Source organism: Heptranchias perlo, chromosome 15 (assembly GCF_035084215.1).
Source record: "Heptranchias perlo isolate sHepPer1 chromosome 15, sHepPer1.hap1, whole genome shotgun sequence".
Taxonomy (NCBI): domain Eukaryota; kingdom Metazoa; phylum Chordata; class Chondrichthyes; order Hexanchiformes; family Hexanchidae; genus Heptranchias; species Heptranchias perlo.
In genome coordinates, this window is record NC_090339.1 from 40,135,097 (window position 1) to 40,160,257 (window position 25,161).

Sequence of the window (25,161 nt, forward strand, 5' to 3'; positions counted from 1 at the left end):
GGTTTAAAATTGTGAGAGAAAGGAAAGGCTGAAGAAGGTAAGCAATTCTACAGTTAGAGGTTCTGCGAAAGATTTTTCCACGTAATGCCAAAATGTTAAAAAATGATTTGAATGACAAGGTAGACCAGTGGTATGTCCGAATAACCACTGGCATTGGTGTGGTAATAATAAGACTCTGTAGAATCTTCCATCAAAGACTAACAAAGGAAATACAAGTGAAGTGTAATTGCTACAATGTGCTTACAGGGGGCCATCTAGTGTTCAGCTAACAATACGCAAGTACCGTACATATGAGTTGATTTAATCTCTTACTAATGTTGTAAGATTTGCATTTAAACAGCACTTTATTGTGACTGCGAAATGTCTCCCTATGCTTCACAGGCAATAAACTGTTGAAGTACAGTGACTTGTTATGTAGGTAAACATAGCTGCCATTTTGTGCATGGGAAGCTAATACAAAAATTAGATGAATTACCTGTTAGTCTGTTTTTTTTCAGTGGTGTTGGTTGGTTGAGGGAAGAAAGAATATTGGACAGGACACCAGGAGAGTTCCCTCCTCTGCTTCCAACAGTGTCATGAGATCTTTCACATCCATCTGAACTGACTGACAGACCTCAATTTAGCATCTTATCCAAAGAGTGGCACACCCCCATTACTGCACTCCCTTCATTATGTGCTCATGTCCTGGGATGGGGCTAAACCCATTAACATCTGACATTGGATAGTTGAAGTAAAAAAATCATATCTATTTCTAACCTGAGGAGACTGTGGTATGGGGAACTATATTTAAAATAAGAAATGTTGGGCTGGAGTTTCCTTTGCCATACCATCTGAAATTAGGTGGTACAGTGAGGAATGTTTGGGCAATTAGGCTGGAAGGCCTACCACCACATCCCTTACCCTAGCAGCACCAACTCTCAATTTATCTGGGCCACTGGATTCCCACAAATTGCTCAGGATATTTTCTGCAATTTTTTCACTGCCATTTTTTTCTCAGCAACTTAAATTTCTAATGTTCAAAATTCAAGTTTATGCAATTTTTTTTAGAATCATAGAAAAAGATATTTCACAATAACAATCAAACTGATGTTTGAATTTGGGTTGCACATTTTGAGCATGCACAGTGTTTCTAATTTTCCAGGATACATTAGTATTGTTTAGTCAGCTGCATTCATAGAATATTCTAGCAGTTTCTGTTCAAAAGTTTGAAAAAATTATTTGAAGACAAGTTAGAAGACAAATTTCAAAATCTTTATTCAAGTTAAACTTATATTGGCTGTTTTTATTAAACAGAGAGGCTATTTTTTTAAAAATTGACAAATGTGAGGCTGTGTGTGTGTGTGTGTGTGTGTGTGTATGTGAGTGTGTGTGTGTGTGTACATGTGTGTGTCCATACATGCTTGTGCACTTGAGAAAAAAGACTACGATTGTAGCCTTTGTTTTGTGTTAAACTTCAGAGTGCATTAAGCTGAGAGAAAGAAAAAGAGTATTTTTCCTCATTGTAATTGAATATAAGATTGTGGTCATTATTTCTAAAAAAACAGTTACTGTCAAAACAATCTGTAACCTGGGTGTGGTAAAGATCCGGTGAAGTTACTGGAGAGAGGACAGTTCTGATTGTAAATTTTAAATTAACACAAACACTATATGGATGTCAGTAAAACATGAAGATAACTCTTAGATAATAAGTCTCACAAACACAAACCATCAAAATTACAATTAGCTGCTAACAGTCTCCAGGATTGCGCATGTGGAATAGTCAGATGGTCAAGGCGGTGCAGGGTCATCAGCACAAATTGAACTATCTTCCAGCATGAATCATTGCCTTCTGGAAAAGAGGAGTAAGGAGCGAAAATCAGAAAAGAACTATGCTAAAAACACTTGTAAACCTTTCCGGGTGTACAGTGGGTTGAGTTAAATTAAGCTATGTTTTCCAATGTAATATTTGGGGTATACAGTTTGGAGAAATATGAGTAAAATGATTGAAATTTAAACCCACAAGGTCTCTGCAAAGGAGAGAGTTGATGGGCTGTCTCATGATGAAGAAAATGGAAGATTTGAAGACAAAAACAGTAGCCAAACAAAAGTAAATTGCGGAAAGTTACCACGCCCTATGTCAGATTGTGGTCAGCTTTGCAATTGGCAATGTGTGATGCCAAAAGATGGCTCCCCTGCTGTAGCAGAGTTCAATATGAGGTCCAGAGTCCCAGCAGAGTCAGCAGGAACAGGAATTGGAATTTGTAGCAACTCTTCGCCAGCCTCCAAGATAAAGCTCAGAAGCAGACGTGTTAGGCAAAGGCCGTTCTCCGTGATAGATGGAGCAACTCTCGTTGGACATTGTGAGAAGACGAGCAATCTTCATCAAGTAAGATTTAGCTGATTACCTACTGGTTCTCATCTGACTCTCCTTGCTCTTGGATGTTTGAGAGACTAATCCAAGGTCATTTCTTTTTTTTGATTGTCAAGCTGCTTTTTCTGTTCCAGCTTCTTGCAGAATTTCTTTTGGAATATAGCAGAAAATGACTAAAACTAACTGCATGAATAAGAATGTACACTGGGCAAAACGCTGTCCTTGGTGTGCTTCCATTTCTTCTCTAATAACCACCTTGACATGCATTTACTTCTATTTTTCGTCTTGCACAACTTTTCTAACAATGTACTGAATGTACAATCTGTGTCTTTCTAGTGCTTGTTGTAGGTAAGTCAGTCGGTCACAAATTTCAGCATTGAGTACAAATATTAACAATTTCACTCCTGTAGCATTTTAACATACTTAACAAAAAGTAAATTACGGTGGTGAAAGTTTACAGTTTTGTTTAATCTCCCCTGCTGACCTAATAGTAAATAAAGACACTGACCACTGTGGTGCTAACTCATACAGACCAGAAGTTCCCAGATTTGATTCCTGGTCTGTGCCGAATTAGTTGCTCTGAGATACGGCAGAAGTTGGGATGCTACAATTGGCCTCAGCGCACCAGGGTTTAGGGAGGGGGAAAATCAGCCAGGATTTCTGCTCCCGATTTCATCTGGTGTCCCTTGCTGGAACGTTTCTGTGGACATGGGATGAGGGCAAACAAGACTCGACATTGATGTCCTCCATGTTGGAAGTGTGATGTCCTCCACTTTGGACCTAAGAAAGATAGATCAGAGTATTTTCTAAATGGTGAGCAGCTAGGAACTGTGGAGGAGCAGAGAGGTTTAGGGGTCCAAGTACAGAAATCACTAAAAGCTAGTGGACAGGTACAAAAAATAATTTTAAATAATTTATCTCAAGGGGGCTGGAATACAAAGGGGTGGAAGTTATGCTGCAGTTATATAAAGCTTCGTTTAGACCCCATTTAGAGTACTGCATTCAGTTCTGGGCACCGCCCCTCAGGAAGGATATATTGGCCTTGGAGGGGGCGCAGCGCAGATTCACCAGAATGATACCGGGGCTAAAAGGGTTAAATTATGAGGACAGGTTGCATAGACATGTATTCCTTTGAGTATAGAAGATGAAGGGGGTGATCTAATTGAGGGGGCATATCCTTAAAATTAGAGCTGAGCCATTCAGGGGTGATATCAGGAAGCATTTCTTCACACAGGGTAGTGGAAATCTGGAACTATCTTCCCCCAAAATCCTGTTGAGTCTAAGTCAATTGAAAATTTCCAAACTGAGATTGATAGATTTTTGTTAGGCAAGGGTATTAAGGGTTACGGAACCAAAAAGGGTAGATGGAGTTAAGATACAGATCAGCCATGATCTACCTGAATGATGGAACAGGCTCGAGAGGCTGAATAGCCTACTCCTATTTCTATGTTCCTAATAGCTTGCCAGCACTCTGTCTAAGTTCATGCATGAAGTGTCGCTACTTGGCCGAGGTACCGGATGGTTACTGATATCCATGGGACCGTAACTCAGCAAGAGTTAGTATCTTCAGGAAAGGAGGGGTCAAATGTGACAACAAAAATTACAGAAATTTCATTACGTTCCCAATTAGAAATTTCATTGTTGACTTAAGCAGGCTCTGTTTAAAATTCTCATCCTCATGTTCAAATCCCTACATGGCCTCCCCTTCCCTATCTGATGGCGCTCACAACCCACCGAGATCTCTGCGCTCCTCCAATTCTGGCCTCTTGTGCATCCCCGATTTTTATCACTCCACCATTGCCGGCTGTGCCTTCAGCTGCCTAGGCCCTAAGCTCTGGAATTCCCATCCTAAACCTCTCCGCTTCTCAACACTTTCTCCTCCTTTAAGTCACTTCTTTAAACCTACCTCTTTGACCAAGCTTTTGGTCACCTGTCCTAATATCTCTTTATGTGGTTCTGTGTGAAATTTTGTCTGATAACCCTCCTGTGAAGCGCCTTGGGACCTTTTTATTACATTAAAGGCGCTATATAAATGCAAGTTGTTGTTGTTTAAAATAAAGTAAGATCTACATCTGCAAAGCAACATGCCACAGCCTTTCACAATAATCTATACAGTTTAACATAAAATAAATTAACTACTGCACTGTAGCAGCAACAGTTTACAGGGGGGTGAAATAAGAAACTACAATACAAAAGACATTATAATAACAAAGAACATCTCACAGAATCTATTGTAAAAACAAACACACCCATATTAATTTTACTTTAGCAGTGCTCTCCAGTCTTGGGTGCAGTGCAACACTGTTTGGGAGTAAAAGCAAACTATTAATTATGGTGCTTTATGTATCTCTATCTTGTTCTGCCAAATTTCTCCCCTTCTGTGGGTTAAAGTTCCTCTGCTACTGCACCCAAGTGGCCAGCTTTCACGTGTGAAACCAGACAGTGAATGTTAACAAGCTACTGAAAAGTGGCGAATATCACAGCCATGCCTGAATATGCCCTTGCCTGATGTCCACCCATGCATGCACTTCTAGCAGAAGTCACTGCATAGCTATCAGATGTGGGAACCCTGGTCGATCTTCCCCCTCCCTAGCCCAGGGACACTGAGGCCAATTGTAGCATGCTTACTACCATTCTGGCTGAGATCAGCTAACCTGGATCTTTTGGTCTGTATGGCCTTAGTACCATATCTTTATTCGTTAGTCCATTGGGGAGCTCCATGGGTAGAACTTTCAACTTTGGTGGGGGAGTAAAATGGGCTGTAGTGGATTGGCCGCCCGTTACACACCCCGCCTAATTTTACTTTTCATTTGGTGTAAAATGGGCAGTAGCGGATCAGCTGGCCATGACCGATCCGGTACCGCCCATTTTATACCAGTGTAAAGTTGTAAGTTCCGCTCCATCTCTCTATTTGGGAAAAAGAAAACCAGAAAGAGCTGATAATTACACCTAATTGCAAGTACACAAAAGGAAATTATTGTCCTACTGTGATTAAATTGCTATTTGCACTTCATTACAGAAGCACAGTTGGGTCAAATATTTGCATAAACTCTTTCCTTAGCCATAAACAGATTTCAGAGACAGTTACTTAAAACTTTTTCATTTTGCAAATATAATTTTTATAAATAGAATTGAAACTACGCTGCAATATCAGTGACAACCATATTAACATGCTTGCACGACATTTCTTTGTCTGCTAACAACATTATTAAAATAGTGTACACAGGAATTTCATATGATTGAATTAACACTTTTGTCACTAATATTGCACAGCACAATTTCAATTCTATTTTTTGCAGAGTTATAAATAAACTGGACTGGGCAAACAGGATAGAGCTGAAGTAGGAAGATTGGAACTGGCAAAGTAAAAGATTGTATATAAGCAGATTTAATATTTCACTAATTTACAGATAAGTGGGCTTAACATTTTTTTTTCTCTCGGTGTGAATTTTACTAATCTTTGCTGATAGCGACCACACAATGTCTGCTTCCTAGCACCCTGAACATCCGACAGCCAGCAGCATCCCTAATGCATCAAAAACTCCTGCTTATATAATCAACCATCATTTTGGCTGCTTGTGTCAGACCTCATGCCTGGTTGAGAAAAAAACAATTTTAATCACATTATGTTAAATTACACACATAAAGCACATATTATGACTAAGATATTCTTCAGAGTCATATGCAAAATCATATTTTTGAGTCCATACGTATTTCTTTGCCAAAATCAGGCCTACATTTCAATGGAAAAAAACATCTTGTTCACATACTGTGATTTGAATTGCTATTCACTTAGATATGAAATGGGATTTCTGAATACTGTAGTAGCATTCTTAGTACAAAATGGTTAATAAAGTTGGATGCTATTTAACCAGTTCAGATTCTTCACCTGATATGCAGATCTTCCCTATGAAAATACAATTGGCTGTGGGCTGGAAGGGTATCTCGATTATCAAATTCTATTTATCAGATATTCGCAACATATTTTGACATTATTCTATACCATCAGATGTGCTTTTGATTATTTCTTTCAATCTGCAGCCAGCAACTTGCCGTCCACCACCACCGCACCATGTTCCACCTTTCAGAGCAGTGTCCCACAGGAATCGAGCACTCCTCCTGTCTCAGAGCACACCGATAGGGCTCGATCAAGTTGGGTGGAAAAGCCAAATGTTAATAGTGACAGGTGGGCAAGAAAATTCCTTATAACTTAAGTGTTGTTTTGTAAAAGGTATCGTACAGTTACTGCAAAGGATGAAGATCATGTATATGAAATATAGTTGGACTCCAGGTCATTGCACTCTAATGCAGACATAAATCTCCAATGCAACAGTCAATTTCCATCAACTTCTATTAAATCAACTTTTAGACCCAAACTTTAAATGTTTAGATTAACTGTGCTTTTGTCACTAAATGTTTCTCCTCTGTTCTTCTGAAGATGTTGACTCTCACTGGGGTATGGTTCCATGAGTACCAGCAGTCTGAGAGTACTTTGCCAAAATAGGCATACTTCACAAGTGAAGCCTAGGTAGCGAGTGTCATCAAGCCACTTGACTGTGGATGGCATCACAACCAAGTCCAATTCATTCTCCCCTGTGTTCACACAATCACAGACCAGCTGTGATCATTAGATCATGATGAGGAGCAGGAACTCTGGCTAATTTGTAGTACCCTTATTTTTGCCCTAACTGAGATAACTAATTCAGCATATCTTCAACCTTCATGAACTCCACTGTCAATATCCAGACTCACATTCAATCCTATTCGACCATCTTCCCCATCTTTGCTGACCTACATTGATCTCTGAAAGTGTTGAATTTAGAATTCTTGTCCTCATCTTAAAACCCTTCATGGCCACCCCTCACCCCCGCACGCACCCCTCCACTCCCCATACTGCCGCCGCCTCATCTTTGCAGCTCTTCCAGCCTTATGTGCCCTCCTGTATTCTTTGGCCCTCTGAATCTCGCCTTTGTGCATTCCCCTTTCTGCCATAATTTGTGGCAAAGACCTATTCTTTGGAATTCGCACTCTAAACCCCTTCACCTCTCCACTTCTCTCTCCAGTGTTAAAAACGTTCTCAAAACCCACCTTTTCAATCAACCTTTCAGTGTCTTCTCCTAACTCTCCTACCATGGTTCAGCTTCCGTACCTTTAATCCTTTTACTTTGTTTTACACAGTGGGTAGAAAAACATATGTGGAACATCTTCTATATTTAAGGGACTGTATAAATGTTGATTGTTGTTGGAGAGAAGGATGGTAAGGGATAATCTGATTTGATGTTTAAAATGATGAAGGAATTGAGAGTAGACAGGGAATAATTCTTTATTCTAGCAGGAAATTTACAAAGGGATATAATTTTAGAATTCAAGTTAAACCTGGTAAAATTGAATTTAGAAAAACCTTCTTTATAAAAAAGCTTATGAATGTGGAACACACTACCCCAGAAGGCCACAGTTAATTGAGGTGTTTAAAAGGGAGATAGATGGTTAATTGGGAAGTAAGGCATTAAGGGATGGAGAGAGTGCAAGGAATTGGGATTAAAAAGATAAAGAGCTGCCATGGCTAACAAACTGGTTGGGAAAGCTCAATGAGGCACCAAAAAGGAAATCTATGCATGTAGGCAGAGGGCATAGCTGAGGTACTAAATGAGTACTTTGCATCTGTCTTTACCAAGGAAGAAGATGCTGCCAAAGTCACAGTAAAAGAGGAGGTAGTTGAGATACTGGATGGGCTAAAATTGATAAAGAGGTGGTCTTAGAAAGGCTGGCTGTACTTTAAGTGGATGAGTCACATGGTCTGGATGCGATGCATCCTAGGTTGCTGAGGGAAGTAAGGATGGAAATTGCAGAGGTGCTGACCATAATCTCCCAATCCTCCTTAGATATGGGGGTTGTGCCAGAGGACTGGATAATTGTAAATGTTACACCCTTGCTCAAAAAAGAATGTCAGGATAAACCCGGCAACTGCAGGCCAGTCAGTTTAACCTCGGTGGTGGGGAAGCTTTTGGAAACGATAATTCAGGACAAAATTAATAGTCACTTGGACAAGTGTGGATTAATAAAGGAAAGCCAGCACGGATTTGTTAAAGGCAAATCGTATTCAACTAACTTGATTGAGTTTTTTGATGAGGCAACAGAGAGGGTTGATGAGGGCAATGTGGTTGATGTTGTGTATATGGACTTTCAAAAGATGTTTGATTAAGTGCCACATAATAGGCTTGTCAGCAAAGTTGTAGCCCATGGAATAGAAGGGGCTGTGGCAGCATGGATGTGAAATTGGCTAAGAGACAGGAAACAGAGAGTAGTGGTGAACAATTTTTTTTCAGACTAGAGGAAGGTATAGAATGGTGTTCCCCAGGGTCGGTACTAGGACCACTGCTTTTTTTTTATATACATTAATGACTTGGACTTGGGTGTACAGGGCACAATTTCAAAATTTGCAGATTACACAAAACTTGGAAGTGTAGTAAACAGTGAGGAGGATAGTGATAGACTTCAAGAGGACATAAACAGGCTGGTGGAATGGGCGGACACATGGCAGATGCAATTTAACGCAATTTAACCTAGGGTTTTAAAGGAAGTAGGTGAGCACATTGCAGATGCCCTAACAATAATCTTTCAAAGTTCTCTAGATTCAGGAACTGTCCCTCTGGATTGGAAAATGTCACATGTCACTCTGCTTTTTAAGAAAGGAGAGAGAGGGAAACCAGGGAATTATAGATCAGTTAGCCTAACATCTGTTGTGGGGAAATGCTGGAGTCTATAATTAAGGATAGGGTGACTGAACACCTTGAGAATTTCCAGTTAATCAGAGAGAGCCAGCATGGATTTGTGAAAGGTAGGTCGTGCCTGACAAACCTGGTTGAATTTTTTGAAGAGGTGACTAAAGTAGTGGACAGGGGAATGTCAATGGATGTTATTTATATGGACTTCCAGAAGGCATTTGATAAGGTCCCACATAAGAGACTGTTAGCTAAGATAGAAGCCCATGGACTCGAGGGAAAAGTATGGACTTGGTTAGGAAGTTGGCTGAGCGAAAGGCATCAGAGAGTAGGGATAATGGGTAGGTACTCACATTGGCAGGATGTGACTAGTGGAGTCCCGCACGGATCTGTCTTGGGGCCTCAATTATTCACAATATTTATTAACGACTTAGATGAAGGCATAGAAAGTCTCATATCTAAGTTTGCCGATGACACAAAGATTGGTGGCATTGTAAGCAGTGTAGATGAAAACATAAAATTACAAAGGGATATTGATAGATTAGGTGAATGGGCAAAACTGTGGCAAATGGAATTCAATGTAGACAAATGTGAGGTCATCCACTTTGGATCAAAAAAGGATAGAACAGGGTACTTTCTAAATGGTAAAAAGTTAAAAACAGTGGATGTCCAAAGGGACTTAGGGGTTCAGGTACATGGATCATTGAAGTGTCATGAACAGGTGCAGAAAATAATCAGTAAGGCTATTGGAATGCTGGCCTTTATATCTAGAGGACTGGAGTACAAGGGGGCAGAAGTTATGCTGCAGCTATACAAAACCCTGGTTAGACCGCACCTGGAGTACTGTGAGCAGTTCTGGGCACCGCACCTTCGGAAGGACATATTGGCCTTGGAGGGAGTGCAGCGTAGGTTTACTAGAATGATACCTGGACTTCAAGGGTTAAGTTACAAGGAGAGATTACACAAATTGGGGTTGTATTCTCTAGAGTTTTGAAGGTTAAGGGGTGATCTGATCGAAGTTTATAAGATATTAAGGGGAACAGATAGGGTGGATAGAGAGAAACTAATTCCGCTGGTTGGGGATTCTAGGAGTAGGGGGCACAGTCTAAAAATTAGAGCCAGATCTTTCAGGAGCAAGATTAGAAAACATTTCTAAACACAAAGGGTAGTAGAAGTTTGGAACTCTCTTCCGCAAACGGCAATTGATCCTAGCTCAATTGCTAAATTTAAATGTGAGATAGATAGCTTTTTGGCAACCAAAGGTGTTAAGGGATATGGGCCAAAGGCAGGTATATGGAGTTAGATCACAGATCAGTCATGATCTTATCAAATGGCGGAGCAGGCTCGAGGGGCTGAATGGCCTACTCCTGTTCCTGTATTCCTATGTTCCTAGAAGTGTGAAGTGATACATTTTGGCAGGAAGAACGAAGTGAGGCAACATAAATTAAATGGTACAATTCTAAAGGGGGTGCAGGAACAGAGAGACCTGGGGGTATATGTGCACAAATCTTTGATGGTGGCAGGGCAGGTTGAAAAAGAATATGGGATCCTGGGCTTTATGAATAGAGGCATAAAGGATAAAAACAAGGAAGTTATAAAACACTGGTTCAGCCACAACTGGAGTATTGTGTTCAATTCTGGACTCTGCACGTTAGGAAGGATGTGAAGGCCTTAGAGAGGGTGCAAAAAGATTTACTAGAATGGTTCCAGGGACGAAGGACTTCAGTTACGTGGATAGACTGGAGAAGCTGGGGTTGTTCTCCTTAGAGCAGAGAAGATTAAGAGGAGATTTGATAGAAGTGTTCAAAATCATGAAGGGTTTAGATAAAGTAAATAAAGAGAAACTGTTCCCATTGGCAGAAGGGTCAAGAACCAGGGGACATAGACTTAAGGTGATTGGCAAAAGAACCAAAGGCAAAATGAGGAAAAACTTTTTTAGGCAGCGAGTAGTTATGATCTGGAATGCGCTGCCTGAAAGGGTGGTAGAAGCAGATTCAATCGTTTCTTTCAAAAAGGAATTGGATAAATACTTGAAGGGAAAAAATTTGCAGGGCTACAGGGAAAGAGCGGGGGAATGGGACTAACTGGATTGTTCTTACAAAGAGCTGGCAAGGGCTCAATGGGCTCAATGGCCTCCTTCTGTCCTGTAAACATTCTATGAGCCAAATGACCTACTCCTGTTCTTATGATAAACATCACATCAAGTGAAGCTGATTGCTGAATGGTGGAGACAATAACTAGTGAGTTATGGTCAGCTAACGAGTGCAGATATTTATGCTAATATGATGTTCATATTCAAAATGGATGCAAGATAAACAGTGGACTATAAGTCAGAAGAGGCAGTAATCAAAATTTATAGTGTTCTAGTCAGATTGTACCTTAAATACTGCATCCAGTTCTGGTAACCAAGAAACAAGAGAGACATTCAAGCACTTGAGGCAATGCACAGAGCAGCTATGAGGCTGATTTCCAGTCTTACAGGCCACAGTTATGAGAAAAGACTGGAGAAATTTGGGCTTTTCAGCCTGCAAAGGAGGTGACTGGAGTATGTAAGATTGTTAAGGGTATAGAAAAAGTTAACTCAGAATATTACTTTAAATTAAATTATGAAAGTAGCACTAACGACCACAAGTTCAAACCAGAAAGAGTAATTTTAAGACCGATATCAGGAAATGATCAACATGTGGAATAAGTTTCCAGGTAAGAGTGGTAGAAACAAAAATCCTGAAATCATTTAAGAAACAATTGGATAGTACAATTGGGGACCATCAGGATAGCTCCAGATGGCTGAATTAAGATGGGCTGAATGGCATACCTCATCATAGAATCATAGAAATTTATGGCACAGAAGGAGACCATTTGGCCCATCATTTCTGTGCCGGCCGAAAAAGAGCCATCCAGCCTAATCCCACTTGCCAATTCTTGGTCCGTAGCCGTGTAGGCTACGACACTTTAAGTGCATAGTTAAGTACTTTTTAAATGTGATGAGGGTTTATGCCTCTACCACTCTTTCAGGCAATGAGTTCCAGACCCCCACCACCCTCTGGGTGAAAACATTTCTCCTCAACTCCCCTCTAATCCTTCTACCAATTACTTTAAATGGTAGTTTTTGGCCTCTCTGCTAAGAGAATTAGGTCCTTCCTATCCACTCTATCTAGGCCCCTCATAATTTTATACATCTCAATTAAATCTCCCCTCAGCCTCCTCTGTTCCAAAGAAAACAACCTCAGCCTATCCAATCTCTCCTCATGGCTAAAATTCTCCAGTCCAGGTAACATCTTCATAAATCTCCTCTGTATCACCTCTAGTGCAACCACATCTTTCCTGTAATGTGGTGACCAGAACTGAACGCAGCACTCTAGCTGTGGACTAACTAGTATTTTATACAGTTCTAGAATAACTTCCCTCCTCTTTTATTCTATGCCTCAGCTAATAAAGGAAAATATTCCATATGCCTTCTTAACCACCTTATCTATCTGTCCTGCTGCCTTCAGGGATCTGTGGACATGCACTAAAAGGTCCCTCTGTTCCTCTACACCTCTTAGTATCCTACCATTTATTGTGTATTCCTTTGCCTTGTTTGCCCTCCCCAAATGCATTACCTCATACTTCTCCAGATTGAATTCCATTTGTCACTTTTCTGCCCACCTGACCAGTCCATTGATACCTCCCTGCAGTCTACAGCTTTCCTCCACACTATCAACCACATGGCCAACTTTTGTATCATCTGCAAACTTCTTAATCATGCCCCCTACATTTAAGTCTAAATCATTGATATGTACTACAAAAAGCAATGGACTTAGTACTGATCCCTGCAGAACCCTACTGGAAACAGCCTTCTAGTCACAAAAACACCCGTCAACCATTACCCTTTGCTTCCTGCCACTGAGCCAATTTTGGATCCAACTTGCCACTTTCCCTTGGATCCCATGGGCTTTTACTTTTCTGACCTGTCTGCCATGTGGGACCTTGTCAAAAGCCTTGCTAAAATACATGTAGACTACATCAAACACGCTACTCTCATCGACCCTCTTTGTTACCTCCTCAAAAAATTCAATCCGGTTGGTCAGACATGACCTGCCCTTAACAAATCTATGCTGACTGCCCTTGATTAACCTGTGCCTTTCTAAATGATGATTAATACTGTCCCTCAGAATTTTTTCCAATAATTTTTCCACTACCGAGGTTAGGCTGACTGGTTTGTAATTACTCGGTCTATGCCATTCTCCCTTTTTAAACAATGGTACAATGTTAGCAATCCTCCAATCCTCCAGCACCACACCTATAGCCAGAGAGGATTGGGAAATGATGGTCAGACCCTCTGCTATTTCCTCCTTTGTTTCTCTTAACAGCCTGGGATGCATGTCATCTGGGCCTGGTGATTTATCTACTTATCTGTAATTATCTCCTGATCTTGTGATCGCACTGGTGGCTTTAAAATACTTAAGTAGTACTTTAAAAAAAGTTGTTTCTTTCTAAAATAGGAAGAAAATCAATCAAAATTGCTTTGTGAAGTCACTTTGGCTGCTATAGATACCTAACAATAACTGTAGAGCTTGATGTATGGTTGTCGGTTCCAGGTTATGTTGCCAACTGCACTTTGCACTGAACTAAGCAATAAAGGAGTTCTGTGTAGGTCTGATGTGACACATGTTGAGCTCTGCTCATTGGGCAGCTAATTGTTAGTGTAACAAGACACGGCAGGAGTTTCCTCTTTCAACTCACATTAAAAACATTGAAAAATATGTTTATAAAGTTCTAAGTAGCCCAGTGGGAAACCAGGGTATTTTTCAAATGCAACAACAGATCAGTCTGGTGTTAAACTGGGTGGAAACCCACTACTTTTGTATTGATGCACACCCAAAGCTGCTTTGCATTGACATACAAGTGGTAGTAAAAGTGCACCCATTGTCATTGTGATAATGCATTGCTAGAAATATATATTTGTTCCATTGGCATTGCTTGTCTGACATCCAGTACTGGATGAGCAGAAATTTCCTCCAACTAAATATTGGGAAAACCACTCCGCTACAAACTCCGTTTCTTGCCACTGACTCCATCCCTCTCCCTGGCCACTATCTGAGGCTGAACCAGACCATTCGCAACTTTGGTGTCCTATTTGACCCTGAGCTAAACTTCCGACCCCATATCCTCTCCATTGCCAAGACCTCCTACTTCCGCCTCTGTAACATCTCTGTCTCCGTCCCTGCCGCAGCTCATTTTCTGCTGAAACCCTCATCCATGCCTTTGTTACCTCGATTATTCCAATGCTCTCCTGGCCGGCCACCCATCTTGCACCCTCCGTAAACTTAAGATCATCCAAAACTCTGCTGCCCATATCCTAACTCACACCAAGTCCCGTTCATCCATTACCCCTGTGCTCGCTGACCTATGTAGGCTCCTGGTCCAGCAACGCCTCGATTTTAAAATTCTCATCCTTGTTTTTAAATCCCCCCATGGCCTCGCCCCTCCCAATTTCTGAAACCCCCTCCAGCCCTACAACCCTCCGAGATCTCTGCACTCCTCCAATTCTTGCCTTTTGCACATCCCCAATTTTTATCGCTCCAATGGTGGCCGTGCCTTCAGCTGCCTAGGCCCTAAGCTTCAAATTCCCTCCCTAAAGCTTTCCGCCTCACTACCTCTCTCTCCTCCTTTAAGACGCTCCTTAAAACCTACCTCTTTGACCAAGCTTTTGGTCACCTGGCCTAATATCTCCTAATGTGGCTCGGTGTCAAATTTTGTTTGATAATCGCTCCTTAAAAACAAGGATGAGAATTTTAAAATCGAGGCGTCGCTGGACCGGGAGCCTATATAGGTCAGCGAGCACAGGGGTGATGGGTGAACGGGACTTGGTGCGAGTTAGAATATGGGCAGCAAGGTTTTGGATGAGCTTAAGTTTACGGAGGGTGCAAGAGGGTGGCCTTGGGACGTTTTACTACATTAAAGACGCTATATAAATGCAAGTTGTTGGTGTTTACCTTCTAAATTCTGCTCTGTCCGCTGATGTGATGTGAAAGTGTTCCCAATGCCTTTTCCAGCTCAGCCATACCTCAGGCTTACAAAAATTAAATTTTGCTGGAGGAGGTATACAGATATCAGCTTCTGTCATGTTTAGTTTTGCTTGACATAACTCACATTTTGGAATGTCCAAACAGTGTTTCACCAATAGCTTGGGTTTGACTTAACTGCTTGAAGCTTGCAATATTCTTTTTTCTCTTGCTTGCTGAGAACATTTCAACAGCATGGGTTAACAGCTCTCTTTTGTTTTTAGTACATAAGGTCCAATCTAAGACTTTCAGATTTCAGTGATCCACACATACACTTATTGCACATGGCATTAACGCAGGAATTGCCTAACTTTGTTTACAATGAAAACTAATTGATCAGAAGACAGGTAAAGCAAAAAGGCACAGATTCACACAGATAAATCCATTGCAGCAATCTTTTTTTCCAACCCAAAAAGCACAAGAAAACTACCTTTGGGGCTATATAAAATCTTGATTTCCATGTGTCCAGAAATCCAAACACACCAAAAATAGCCTGGAAGAGAGACCTGGACTGAACCCTATCCAACAACAATTGGGATTCCATTTGTGAAGCAGTACACAAGGTCTCAGTTTATAATACATTAAAAGGACAAATTCAAATGAACCTGAGGACATACTACACCTCTATGCACCTGCACAAGTGGAACTCCTTGAGTCAGAGCAGAGTTTTGCAGAGCCTGCTGTGGGCAAAGCACAATCCTACATGTCCTCTGGTTGTGCCCAAAAATCCAGTCCTACTGCCAGTGTAACATCCAGAAAATCATCAAGCATCCCATTGATCTAGAGCAGAAACAGGGTGGGCAGGCAGTTAAAATGGAGTGGGAGACTAACACGCTGATCCATTGCCCCGATCCTGCCGACTGCAATTTAAAATTGCAGGTGCCAAGGACAACTGCCTGAAGCCAGCAGGGTTCTTGTTTAAATATGCAGGTAGGGCGTCGATGATGCCATTGGGGCCCAACTGTAATCTTAACCCCAGGCCCATGCGGAGAAGCCTGGTGGTTTCCCTGCCAGGCCAAACCTGTTGGAAAGTGGATCCAGGGCCAGAAGGTAAGTTATTTTAAAAACATTTTTCTGTTTCCTTGAGAGCCAGGAGGATTAGGAGTGATTCAATTTGTGGACACTCTAGGATGACTCCACCCTGTCTACAATTCAACCTCATTCCACCACAGGATCTCAGGCTTCAACTTTGGATTTTTTTCATATCCTCTCCTCCCTGTCCCCTGTTTATGATCAGGGCATGTCTCTCCTAATCTCTGCCATGCCAATGTAATCTGAATATCGGGTGTATTTTGGCTACTGCTTGTTCCTTCTGTGTACTTTACTTTTCCTCTTTTAGTCCCTCTTGGGCCCTTCTTTCCAGTCTCCTCCTCTTCCTGTTACCTAGCCATGCCACCTTTTGTTCCTTTGCTCTCAGGAACTTCCTCCCTCCCCCCACCTCCACTTACTCCAACCTATTACTATTCTTCTGCCTTCCTACTTTCCTGCCAGCATCCGAGGCTTGAATCCACCTTGATTGTTTAAACATGATTAATTTAATCACTATGATCGGTATTGCCTTGCATCCCCTCTCCGAGTCATATTTTCCATTGTCCTTTCCATTATCCCCATCACATCTTGTTCTATCTCACACCCCACTTTGGATCTCATTTGTTCCTTCACCTCCATACACTTTCTTCCTCGCCATACCCACATACTTTTTCTTCCCTTCCCTGAACCATTGCTTTTTCTTTCTGTCCTTTTTATCTCCCTCCCTCACCCTCAAGCCCTTTCTTCCCCTCCATCACCCGCATCTCCTTTCCTCCTCTTCATAAACACCCATCCCCTTTGGCAGCTACCCATTGCTTATCTTTTCCTTTCTGAGTCTCCTATCTTATCTCCAGCAGCCTGATGGAATGGTTTACAGATTTTGAATCGGTGTCAGCAATAGTTGAAGAAGTGTCGATATTTGGAACAGGTCCAGAAACAGAAAGTGAAAAGTCAGCTAGCAATAGCAGGAAGACCCAAAGAGAAGTGTCCCCCAGATATTTGGACAGGGGACATGAATGGAGGGCAGGAAGTTGGTCAGCAACAGCAGGAAGGAGAGATGGAATGTCAATATTTGGATTGGGGCCAGGAACAGAGGGTGGGAAGTTGTTAAGAAGTGAGGCCAATATTTCCATGGAGGGGAGGCAGGGAAAAATCTTCTGGAACCCATGGGAAAGCACAAAGAACAACAGGATCAATTTTGACAGAAAAGGTTCTGGCATTGGTAATGGGATACAGGTGGGAAAAACCAGAGACTGAAGATTAACAACGACTTGCATTTACCTTTAATGTAGAAAAAAAAATCCCAATCTTTTCACAGAGGTATAATCAAAAAAATGGATGCCAAGCCAAAGATGGAGATATTAGGAGGGAAGAGGTGGGTTTTAAGGAGGGTCTTAAAGGAGGAAATGGAAATGGAGAGGCGGAGGAAATTCCAGAGCATGGATCCTAGACAGCTGAAGGATCGGCCCCACTGGTGGGGCGAAAGGGCATGGGGTGGGGAGGAATATAACCTTAATCATTATTTTGTGCTTTACACTGCTACTCTTTTCAGCCTTGGTGGTGTCCTGCACTAGGGGATTTGGCTGTTCACTTGGTTTTTCAATTTAAAGAAGACAGGAGAATGTCCTCTAATTGGAATAGATGTAGTTGAGGTAATTTTTTGTGGTTAGAGCTATTTAATATATTTCAATTTAATACCTTTAAAATCAGCTATACATATTTCAAAATCCAATGGGTCAAAGTAGTGTTCCCTTTTACCTCTCAAACCTACATCTGAATCCACACCAGACAGAAAAGCCTCCTCATTCTGCTGACTGTTATGGGTCACAAGTTGAAGAAGTCCTTTCCATCTTAATCAAGTTGCAACTGACATATACCTATGGCAGATTGCTGTTCCAAATCTACTTGTAATTGGTGCTTATTCAGCAACCGAACACTGACATGACAGCACAAAGACTGAAGAATATGGGGGATTTTGAAATGTTATGTAAATGTGATAGGAATACTCTTCTGAAATTAAGTTTTAGGTTGGGGTTACAAAATATGTGTGACTATGTATAAATTACACAATTAAATTCTTATAAAGTGGCAGGTTGTATTTTACTTATTCAGTGTGTGTGACTCATATGGCTCACAGAAGTATGCCTGTACGGTCACAACAATTAATCATGAGATAAGTAATTAGTCAAGCTTTATTAGACACAATTTATAAAAAATTCTTTGTTCCACCCCCAGTGAACATTTGTTGAGCTAAACCAGAGTTAAACTAAGGTCACCTGGCAACAGAGAGTGGCAAAGGTTGTAGTTGGTCACTGTATGACATATTGTATTACATTATGGGTACTTTACCTTTGCAGCTGATGCTGCAGTTGGAACTGAGATGTCAAGGATCCATGAAAGCAATGGGAGTAATAAAGACTATGTTGGTTTCTGTCATGGCACTGTCAGGCCTCTGAAGCATGGTGCAGAACAACTGCTAGTGAATAAGGTAAGAAAGATTTTCCTCAGAGAATTATTAATTTATTCATGCTCTAAGAATTGAGGATTAACCCTATTTAAAATCTTAAACAGCCTTCAGCCACTTTTCATTGTTGTGCATTCCACTGCTCTTATTTTAGCATGTAGGCCAGAGGCTTTTGACCATTTCCTGACCATTTCTTATAATGCTGTATCACAGGACTTTGCTTCCCAGTACAAAACTAACATAATAATCAATTGTTTCTCCCTCATCTGTTTTCTTTTCTGCTGCTATTCTTTGGAGGGTGAGCTGGTTCAGGGAACAAATATCACCTTTGATATTATCAGTGCAGTTTCTTGGTGGTTCCAGCAGGAGGTGCAGTTGAATAGCAAAGAGCCTGTCCAACCTGCAAACTCAGTTTTCCCGTTTGCTCAGGGATGAACCACCTGCAAGGAATGTAACTCACTAATTAGGTGAGGCCTCTGTCTACAGACTAGCATTTGAACTCAAGTCTGCTGACTAGCGGTTCATTGCACTAGCTGGCAACTTTTTGGAACCTTTCTAATGGAGGGATGGATTGTAACCATTTAAAATCATTCTGCTGATGAGCTGAACAGATATTCACAAATGCAATATTGAAGAAATAAATATTCAATGATGTGAACATTTGGTTTTGAAACTTTTTTGTCTAGGGACCCCCTGTACAAATTGACACATGCCTGGGAACCCTCTATCCTTGCCTCTAAAATCAAGTTTTAGCTACTGAAAGGAAAGCAATGCCATTATTGCAGAAGATGTGTTTTTCTTAATATGTAACAATAGAAATGGCAAGCTAGTAAATCAACAAACACGAATAAAGTATAGAATACAGAGTTCTCGAGACACTGTGCTTGCAACTTGAAGTAAGCCTGGCTTTAGGCAAACAGAAATCTGATGACCTCAGGAATCTCTTGAGATCCCTTTAGAGAACCCCTAGGGGAAAAAGGGAGAACATTGGAAAGGGATTGGGTGGGGGGGGGGGTGGTGGTGGGGGGCTGAGGGGCTGGGGTGCAGGGTGGTAACAAGAGGTACATAATGGTTCACAGGCCCCATATGAAAATATATGCGATAGGACATTTCCTTGCAGCAGGCCATGTTCTGAACTCCTGTTTTAAATATTATTATGTAGTTTTCTCCATACTGACTGAATCTCCTGTATAAACATTTACATAAGAACAATAAGAACATAAGAAATAGAAGCAGGAGTAGGCCATATGGCCCCTCGAGCCTGCGCCGGTATTCAATAAGATCATGGCTGATCTTCCACCTCAACTCCACTTTCCCACCCTATCCCCATAGCCCATGATTCCCTTAGTGTCCAAAAATATATCAATCGCAATCTTGAATATACTCAACAACTCAGCATTCACAGCCCTCTGGGGTGGAGAATTCCAAAGATTCACGAGATACAAAACTTAAAGATATCGCCTCAGCATTAGGGGCTCCTCCCACCCCCCCCCCCCCCCCCCCCCACCATCCTTAAGTACATGTTAGTTTTAGGTTACATTTTTAATTTGAAGTTCATTAGTTAGTGACCTTCAATTAGGGAAGGGAAAAAATATATTTAAGTCAAAGTTCTCATAACTGATTGCACTCCAGTGGCCCCTACTGGAATAATTGTGAATGTTGGTGAGGGCAGGATCAGGCTTGGCCATAATGTCTTCCTCCATGGATAAATAGCCTGTCAACATTCACTGTCTAGGCTCACACAGGAAGAATGACACTTTGGGTGAGATACCGATGACCTGCTGTCATGGTGCACACTATTCAGACAAGAGTCAAATCTTCAAAAAAAATTTTAACAATGTTCATGTTCGTAAGTAATGCTGGAATCATTCTTTGAATATTAAAATACACCATTCAAGTTGAGATACATATTTGCTGTGTCTCAATCAAAACCTACTGATACTATCAACCAGTGATTATTAAATTGAAACAGCTGATTGGGAGGATATCCATCTCATAGCATACCTTTTTCTAAATCTACACAGAGGGTGATGATAGATGGTTTTGTGATGAGATCCTCACCCTCACTTCTGATTTATTGTCTAAGGTACTAAAAAAATCACAGAACTCAGAAAGACCTCGTTGGATCTTAACTACCTTCCCTGGCCAATATGGGATCCGTATCTTTAGAGGCCGGAACACTGAGTCAAATGAGGGGTATCAGTCTCCAGAAGGGCACACGGGCCTTGCTGGAATGTGGGGGTGGGCCGGAGGGGTCCAGACCAGGGAAGTAGCCTGGACCCCTGAAGATGGCCAAAATTTTTATTTACAATAAGTTTTACATCAGCTTGTGGGTATTGAAAGTGTGACCAAGTTTCTGGCAGTAAAGGGAAGGTGGGCACCCAAAATGTGCCTGTATTGGCGTGGGCACCTGCAGACCCAATGCAAATGAGATGCCCTTTTGCTAACTTTGCATAACTGTTGGGATTGTAGCCCGTAGATTTTTGGTCCCAATAATTCTTAATTTGTCAGAATTATCTTTTGATGCTACACAGTTTAAGGAAGTTTCAGTCTGGAAGGTACTTGAAAGTGAACATTAGTGGACAGGTTCTGGCTTGGCTGCAATATCCTCCATGGGGAAGTAGCTTGCTGCTGTTCACATCACACCTGAGGAATGACCACTGCAGGACCACCCTAATTGTACCCTAGCAAGAATCAGGAGAGGACAGGAAGGGAGAAAATTGGAGAAAAAACACCTTTGGGGAAAAATACCAGTGTCAAGACATAGTTTGGGAAGTGATGCATGAAAAAAATCTAATATTTGTGTAGTAGGATCTCATGAGTCACTTACACCTGCATAACTCCTGACTTATTAAGGTCTGACATCACTCAATGGCTTATTTTGCATACACCCCCATACACCATCATTTATCCACTATAGATTATTTGTGTAAATCTGGGGGAGATTGGATGAATCACTTAAAAAAAAACTGGAGAAGAATTTGGACTATTTGACGTCGTGCTTAATGAAATAGGAATAGAACCAAGAGATTGCAAAATTTGTGAAATGTTCACATTTAAGGAGTGTTATTTTTATTTAATAGTGTTGCACTTTTTTTATTGCGTTGTAAAAACATCATAAACCAGAAATTCCTTTTAGGCCTGTTTTCAGGCCTGAAATGGGCGCCACTCACAGAGCGCGCACCTAAACCGGGAGGCCTGAGGCCAGTCCAGAATTGGGCTTCGGACTTCATTATTATTGTTTGGGCAAGCTGCCGGCACCTGTCGCATCTCCAAGGGCATCTTGTCCATTTAAAGGAGATGAATATCAGGCCAGTTGCCTCGCCAGCAATGGCCCGAAGGTAAATCCCAGGGGTGGGTGGGGGAGGAGGTGGAGTGGCAATGTAGAGCGGAGCACTGTGGTGATGGGGGTACACCTTGCTCCTCTTGGCTCCACAAGGATGATTTTCAGCAGGGTGGGAGGAGATCAGGAGAGGCGGAGACAATCAGGAAGGGGCTGAGTGGAGGCCGGCAATGTTCTTCAGGGCCGCTGTGGAGTCGGGAGGAGCACTCTTTCTCCTTTCGTCTCCACAGTCAGGTAAGTATTTTAAAAAAAAATGTACCTTTTTGGTGGTGACCTCCAGCGGTCCTTTTATGGACCGCTTGTTAGGCTGCAAGTAGACTTGGTTATCCTGAACGCAGCAAGCCCGGCGCCGGCTGCGTTCGGTGCAGCCCAATTTCGAGAAGGGGTCCTGAGTCAGGAATAGGCCCGCTATTTTCATATTGACACCTTTTTTTCAGACTTTACCAATATGCCAGGTGGCGCAGTTCTGACACAGGATGTGCCTGCGCATGCCATCCGTCATGTGGGAGGTTTGGGTGCCTGTTGTACACCTGTAAAACGGGCATGGCGTCATTGAATTCCAATGCCATGGTTCTTCAGCATACATAAATGGAGTGAAAGCAATATCAGTGATGAACCTGTTAACACGTTTGTGTGAAAGTCCTGTCTGTTAAAATAGACTAACATGTCAATCAAAATAGTAGACCAAGGAATTTCATACAAAAAGTGTTGATGCACAGTGTTATTCATATTGCACAGAATTATTTTAACCCAGAAGACAGTACCACACCTGTTTAATATGTACAAACTGCAGCAGAAATTACACACGATAAAGTATTTAATATTATATTATTAGATGCTAAATAAATGCAAGTCTTCTCTTTCTTATAGCAACACCTGATAGCACTTCATACAATGAATTACTTTTGCAGTGTTGTGATTGTTGTGTAGGAAAATGTAGCAGCCACTCTCAAGATCATAAGATGGATATGGATGAGTAATGTCATTTGGCTCATCCATCCAGAAAGAACCTACAATTTCCCTATTACGGCATTCAACTGTTTCTTAAATGATTGCTGTGTTTTTGCCTCTGTTAATCTATTAGAAGTCCACTCCATATGTTGGTTACCCTTTGTCTATTAGTCCTCAACTTGCCTTTCACTAGTTTTAACCTATGTCCCTTTATCCTACAATCACAATTTAATTTGAATAGTGTTTGGATTTACCATTTCCATACTGTATACTGTCATGTTACATCAAAACTACAGCACAGAAACAGGCCATTCGACCCAACTGGTCTATGCCAGTGTTTATGCTCCACACCAGCCTCCTCCTTCCCCACTTCATCTAACCCTAACAACATACCCTTCTATTCCTTTCTCCCTTGTGTGCTTATCTAGCTTCCCCTTAAATGCATCTATGCTATTTGCCTCAAGTACTCCTTGTGGTAGCGAGTTCCACATTCTTACCACTCTTTGGGTAAAGAAGTTTCTCTTGAATTCCCTATTGGATTTATTAGTGACTATTTTATATTTATGCCTCTAGTTTTGGACTCCCCCATAAGTGAAAACATTTTCTCTGCCCTATCAAACCCTTTCATTAAAGACCTCTATCAGATTACCCCTCGGTGTTCTCTTTTCTAGAGAGAAGAGCCCCAGCCTGTTCACCTTTTCCTAATAAGTATAGAGAGGGTAGATGAGGGCAATGCAGTTGATGCGTATATGGACTTTCCAAAGGCGTTTGATAAAGTGCCACATAATAGGCTTGTCAGTAAAATTGAAGCCCATGGAATAAAAGGGGGCAGTGGCAGCATGGTTACAAAATTGGCTAAGTGACAGGAAACAGAGAGTAGTGGTGAACAGTTGTTTTTCGGACTGGAGGAAGGTATACAGTGTTGTTCCCCAGGGGTCAGTACTACCCCACTAGTTTTTTGATATATATTAATGACTTGGACTTAGGTGTACAGGGCACAATTTCAAAATTTGCAGATTACACAAAACTTGGAAGTGTAGTAAACAGTGAGGAGGATAGTAATAGACTTCAAAAGAACATTGACAGGCTGGTGGAATGGTGGGACATATGACAGATGAAATTTAACGTAGAGAAGTGCAAAGTGATACATTTTGGCAGGAAGAATGAGAAGAGGCAATATAAGCTAAATTCTACAATTCTAAAGGGGATGCAGGAATAGAGAGACCTGGGGGTATATGTGCACAAATCTTTGAAGGTGACAGGACAGGTTGAGAAAGCGGTTAAAAAAGCATACGGCATCCTGGGCTTTAGAAATAGAGGCATAGAGTACAAAAGCAAGGCAGTCATGTTGAACCTTTATAAAACTCTGGTTCGGCCAAAACTGGAGTACTGTGTCCAATTCTATGCTCCGTACTTTTGGAAGGATATGAAGGCCTTAGAGAGGGTGCAGAAAAGATTTACTAGAATGGTTCTAGGGATGAGGTACTTCAGTTACTTGGATAGACTGGAGAAGCTGGAGTTGTTCTCCTTAGAGCAGAGAAGATTAAGAGGAGATTTGATAGAAGTGTTCAAAATCATGAAGGGTTTAGATAAAGTAAATAAAGAGAAACTGTTCCTATTGGCGGAAGGGTCAAGAACCAGAGGACACAGATTTAAGGTGATTGGCAAAAGAACCAAAGGAGACATGAGGGAAAAACGTTTTTACGCAGTGAGCAGTTATGATCTGGATTGCGCTGCCTGAAAGGGTGGTGGAAGCAGATTCAATTGTGGTTTTCAAAAAGGAATTGGATAAACACTTGAAGGGAAAAAAATTGCAGCCTAAGAGGAAAGAGCGGGGCAATGGGACTAACTGGATTGCTCTTACAAAGAGCCAGCACGGGCTCGATGTGCCAAATGGCCTCCTCCTTTGCTGTAACCATTCTATGTTTCTTTGATATCCTCTCAGTTCTAGATCCTTGTGAATCTTTTTTGCACCCTCTCCAATGCATCTGTATCCTTTCTACAATATGGAGACCAAAACTGTGCACAGAACTCCAAGTGTGGTCTAACCACGGTTCTGTACAAGTTTAACATAACTTCTCTGCTATATAATTCTGTCCCTCCAGAAATGAACCCCGGTGCTTGATTTGCCTTTTTTATGGCTTTAATAACCTGCGTCACTACTTTTAGTGATTTGTGTATCTGTACCCCTAGATCCCTTTGCTCCTCTATCCCATTTAGACTCTTATTATCCATGCAGTATGCAGCCTGGGCAG

At 41.5% G+C, this 25,161-nt stretch overlaps 1 protein-coding gene across 1 annotated transcript in view; it reads left to right on the forward strand.

The window, feature by feature from the left end:
* The first annotated feature begins 2,018 nt into the window (after positions 1–2,018).
* arhgef9a (Cdc42 guanine nucleotide exchange factor (GEF) 9a) overlaps positions 2,019–25,161 on the forward strand; it is a 212,393-nt gene continuing 189,250 nt past the window's right edge. The window contains exons 1-3 of the mRNA XM_067996679.1: positions 2,019–2,365; positions 6,392–6,536; positions 18,506–18,636. Coding sequence (XP_067852780.1) covers positions 2,114–2,365; positions 6,392–6,536; positions 18,506–18,636 — 528 coding nt within the window. The 5' untranslated portion in view covers positions 2,019–2,113. The remainder of the gene's footprint in view (positions 2,366–6,391; positions 6,537–18,505; positions 18,637–25,161) is intronic.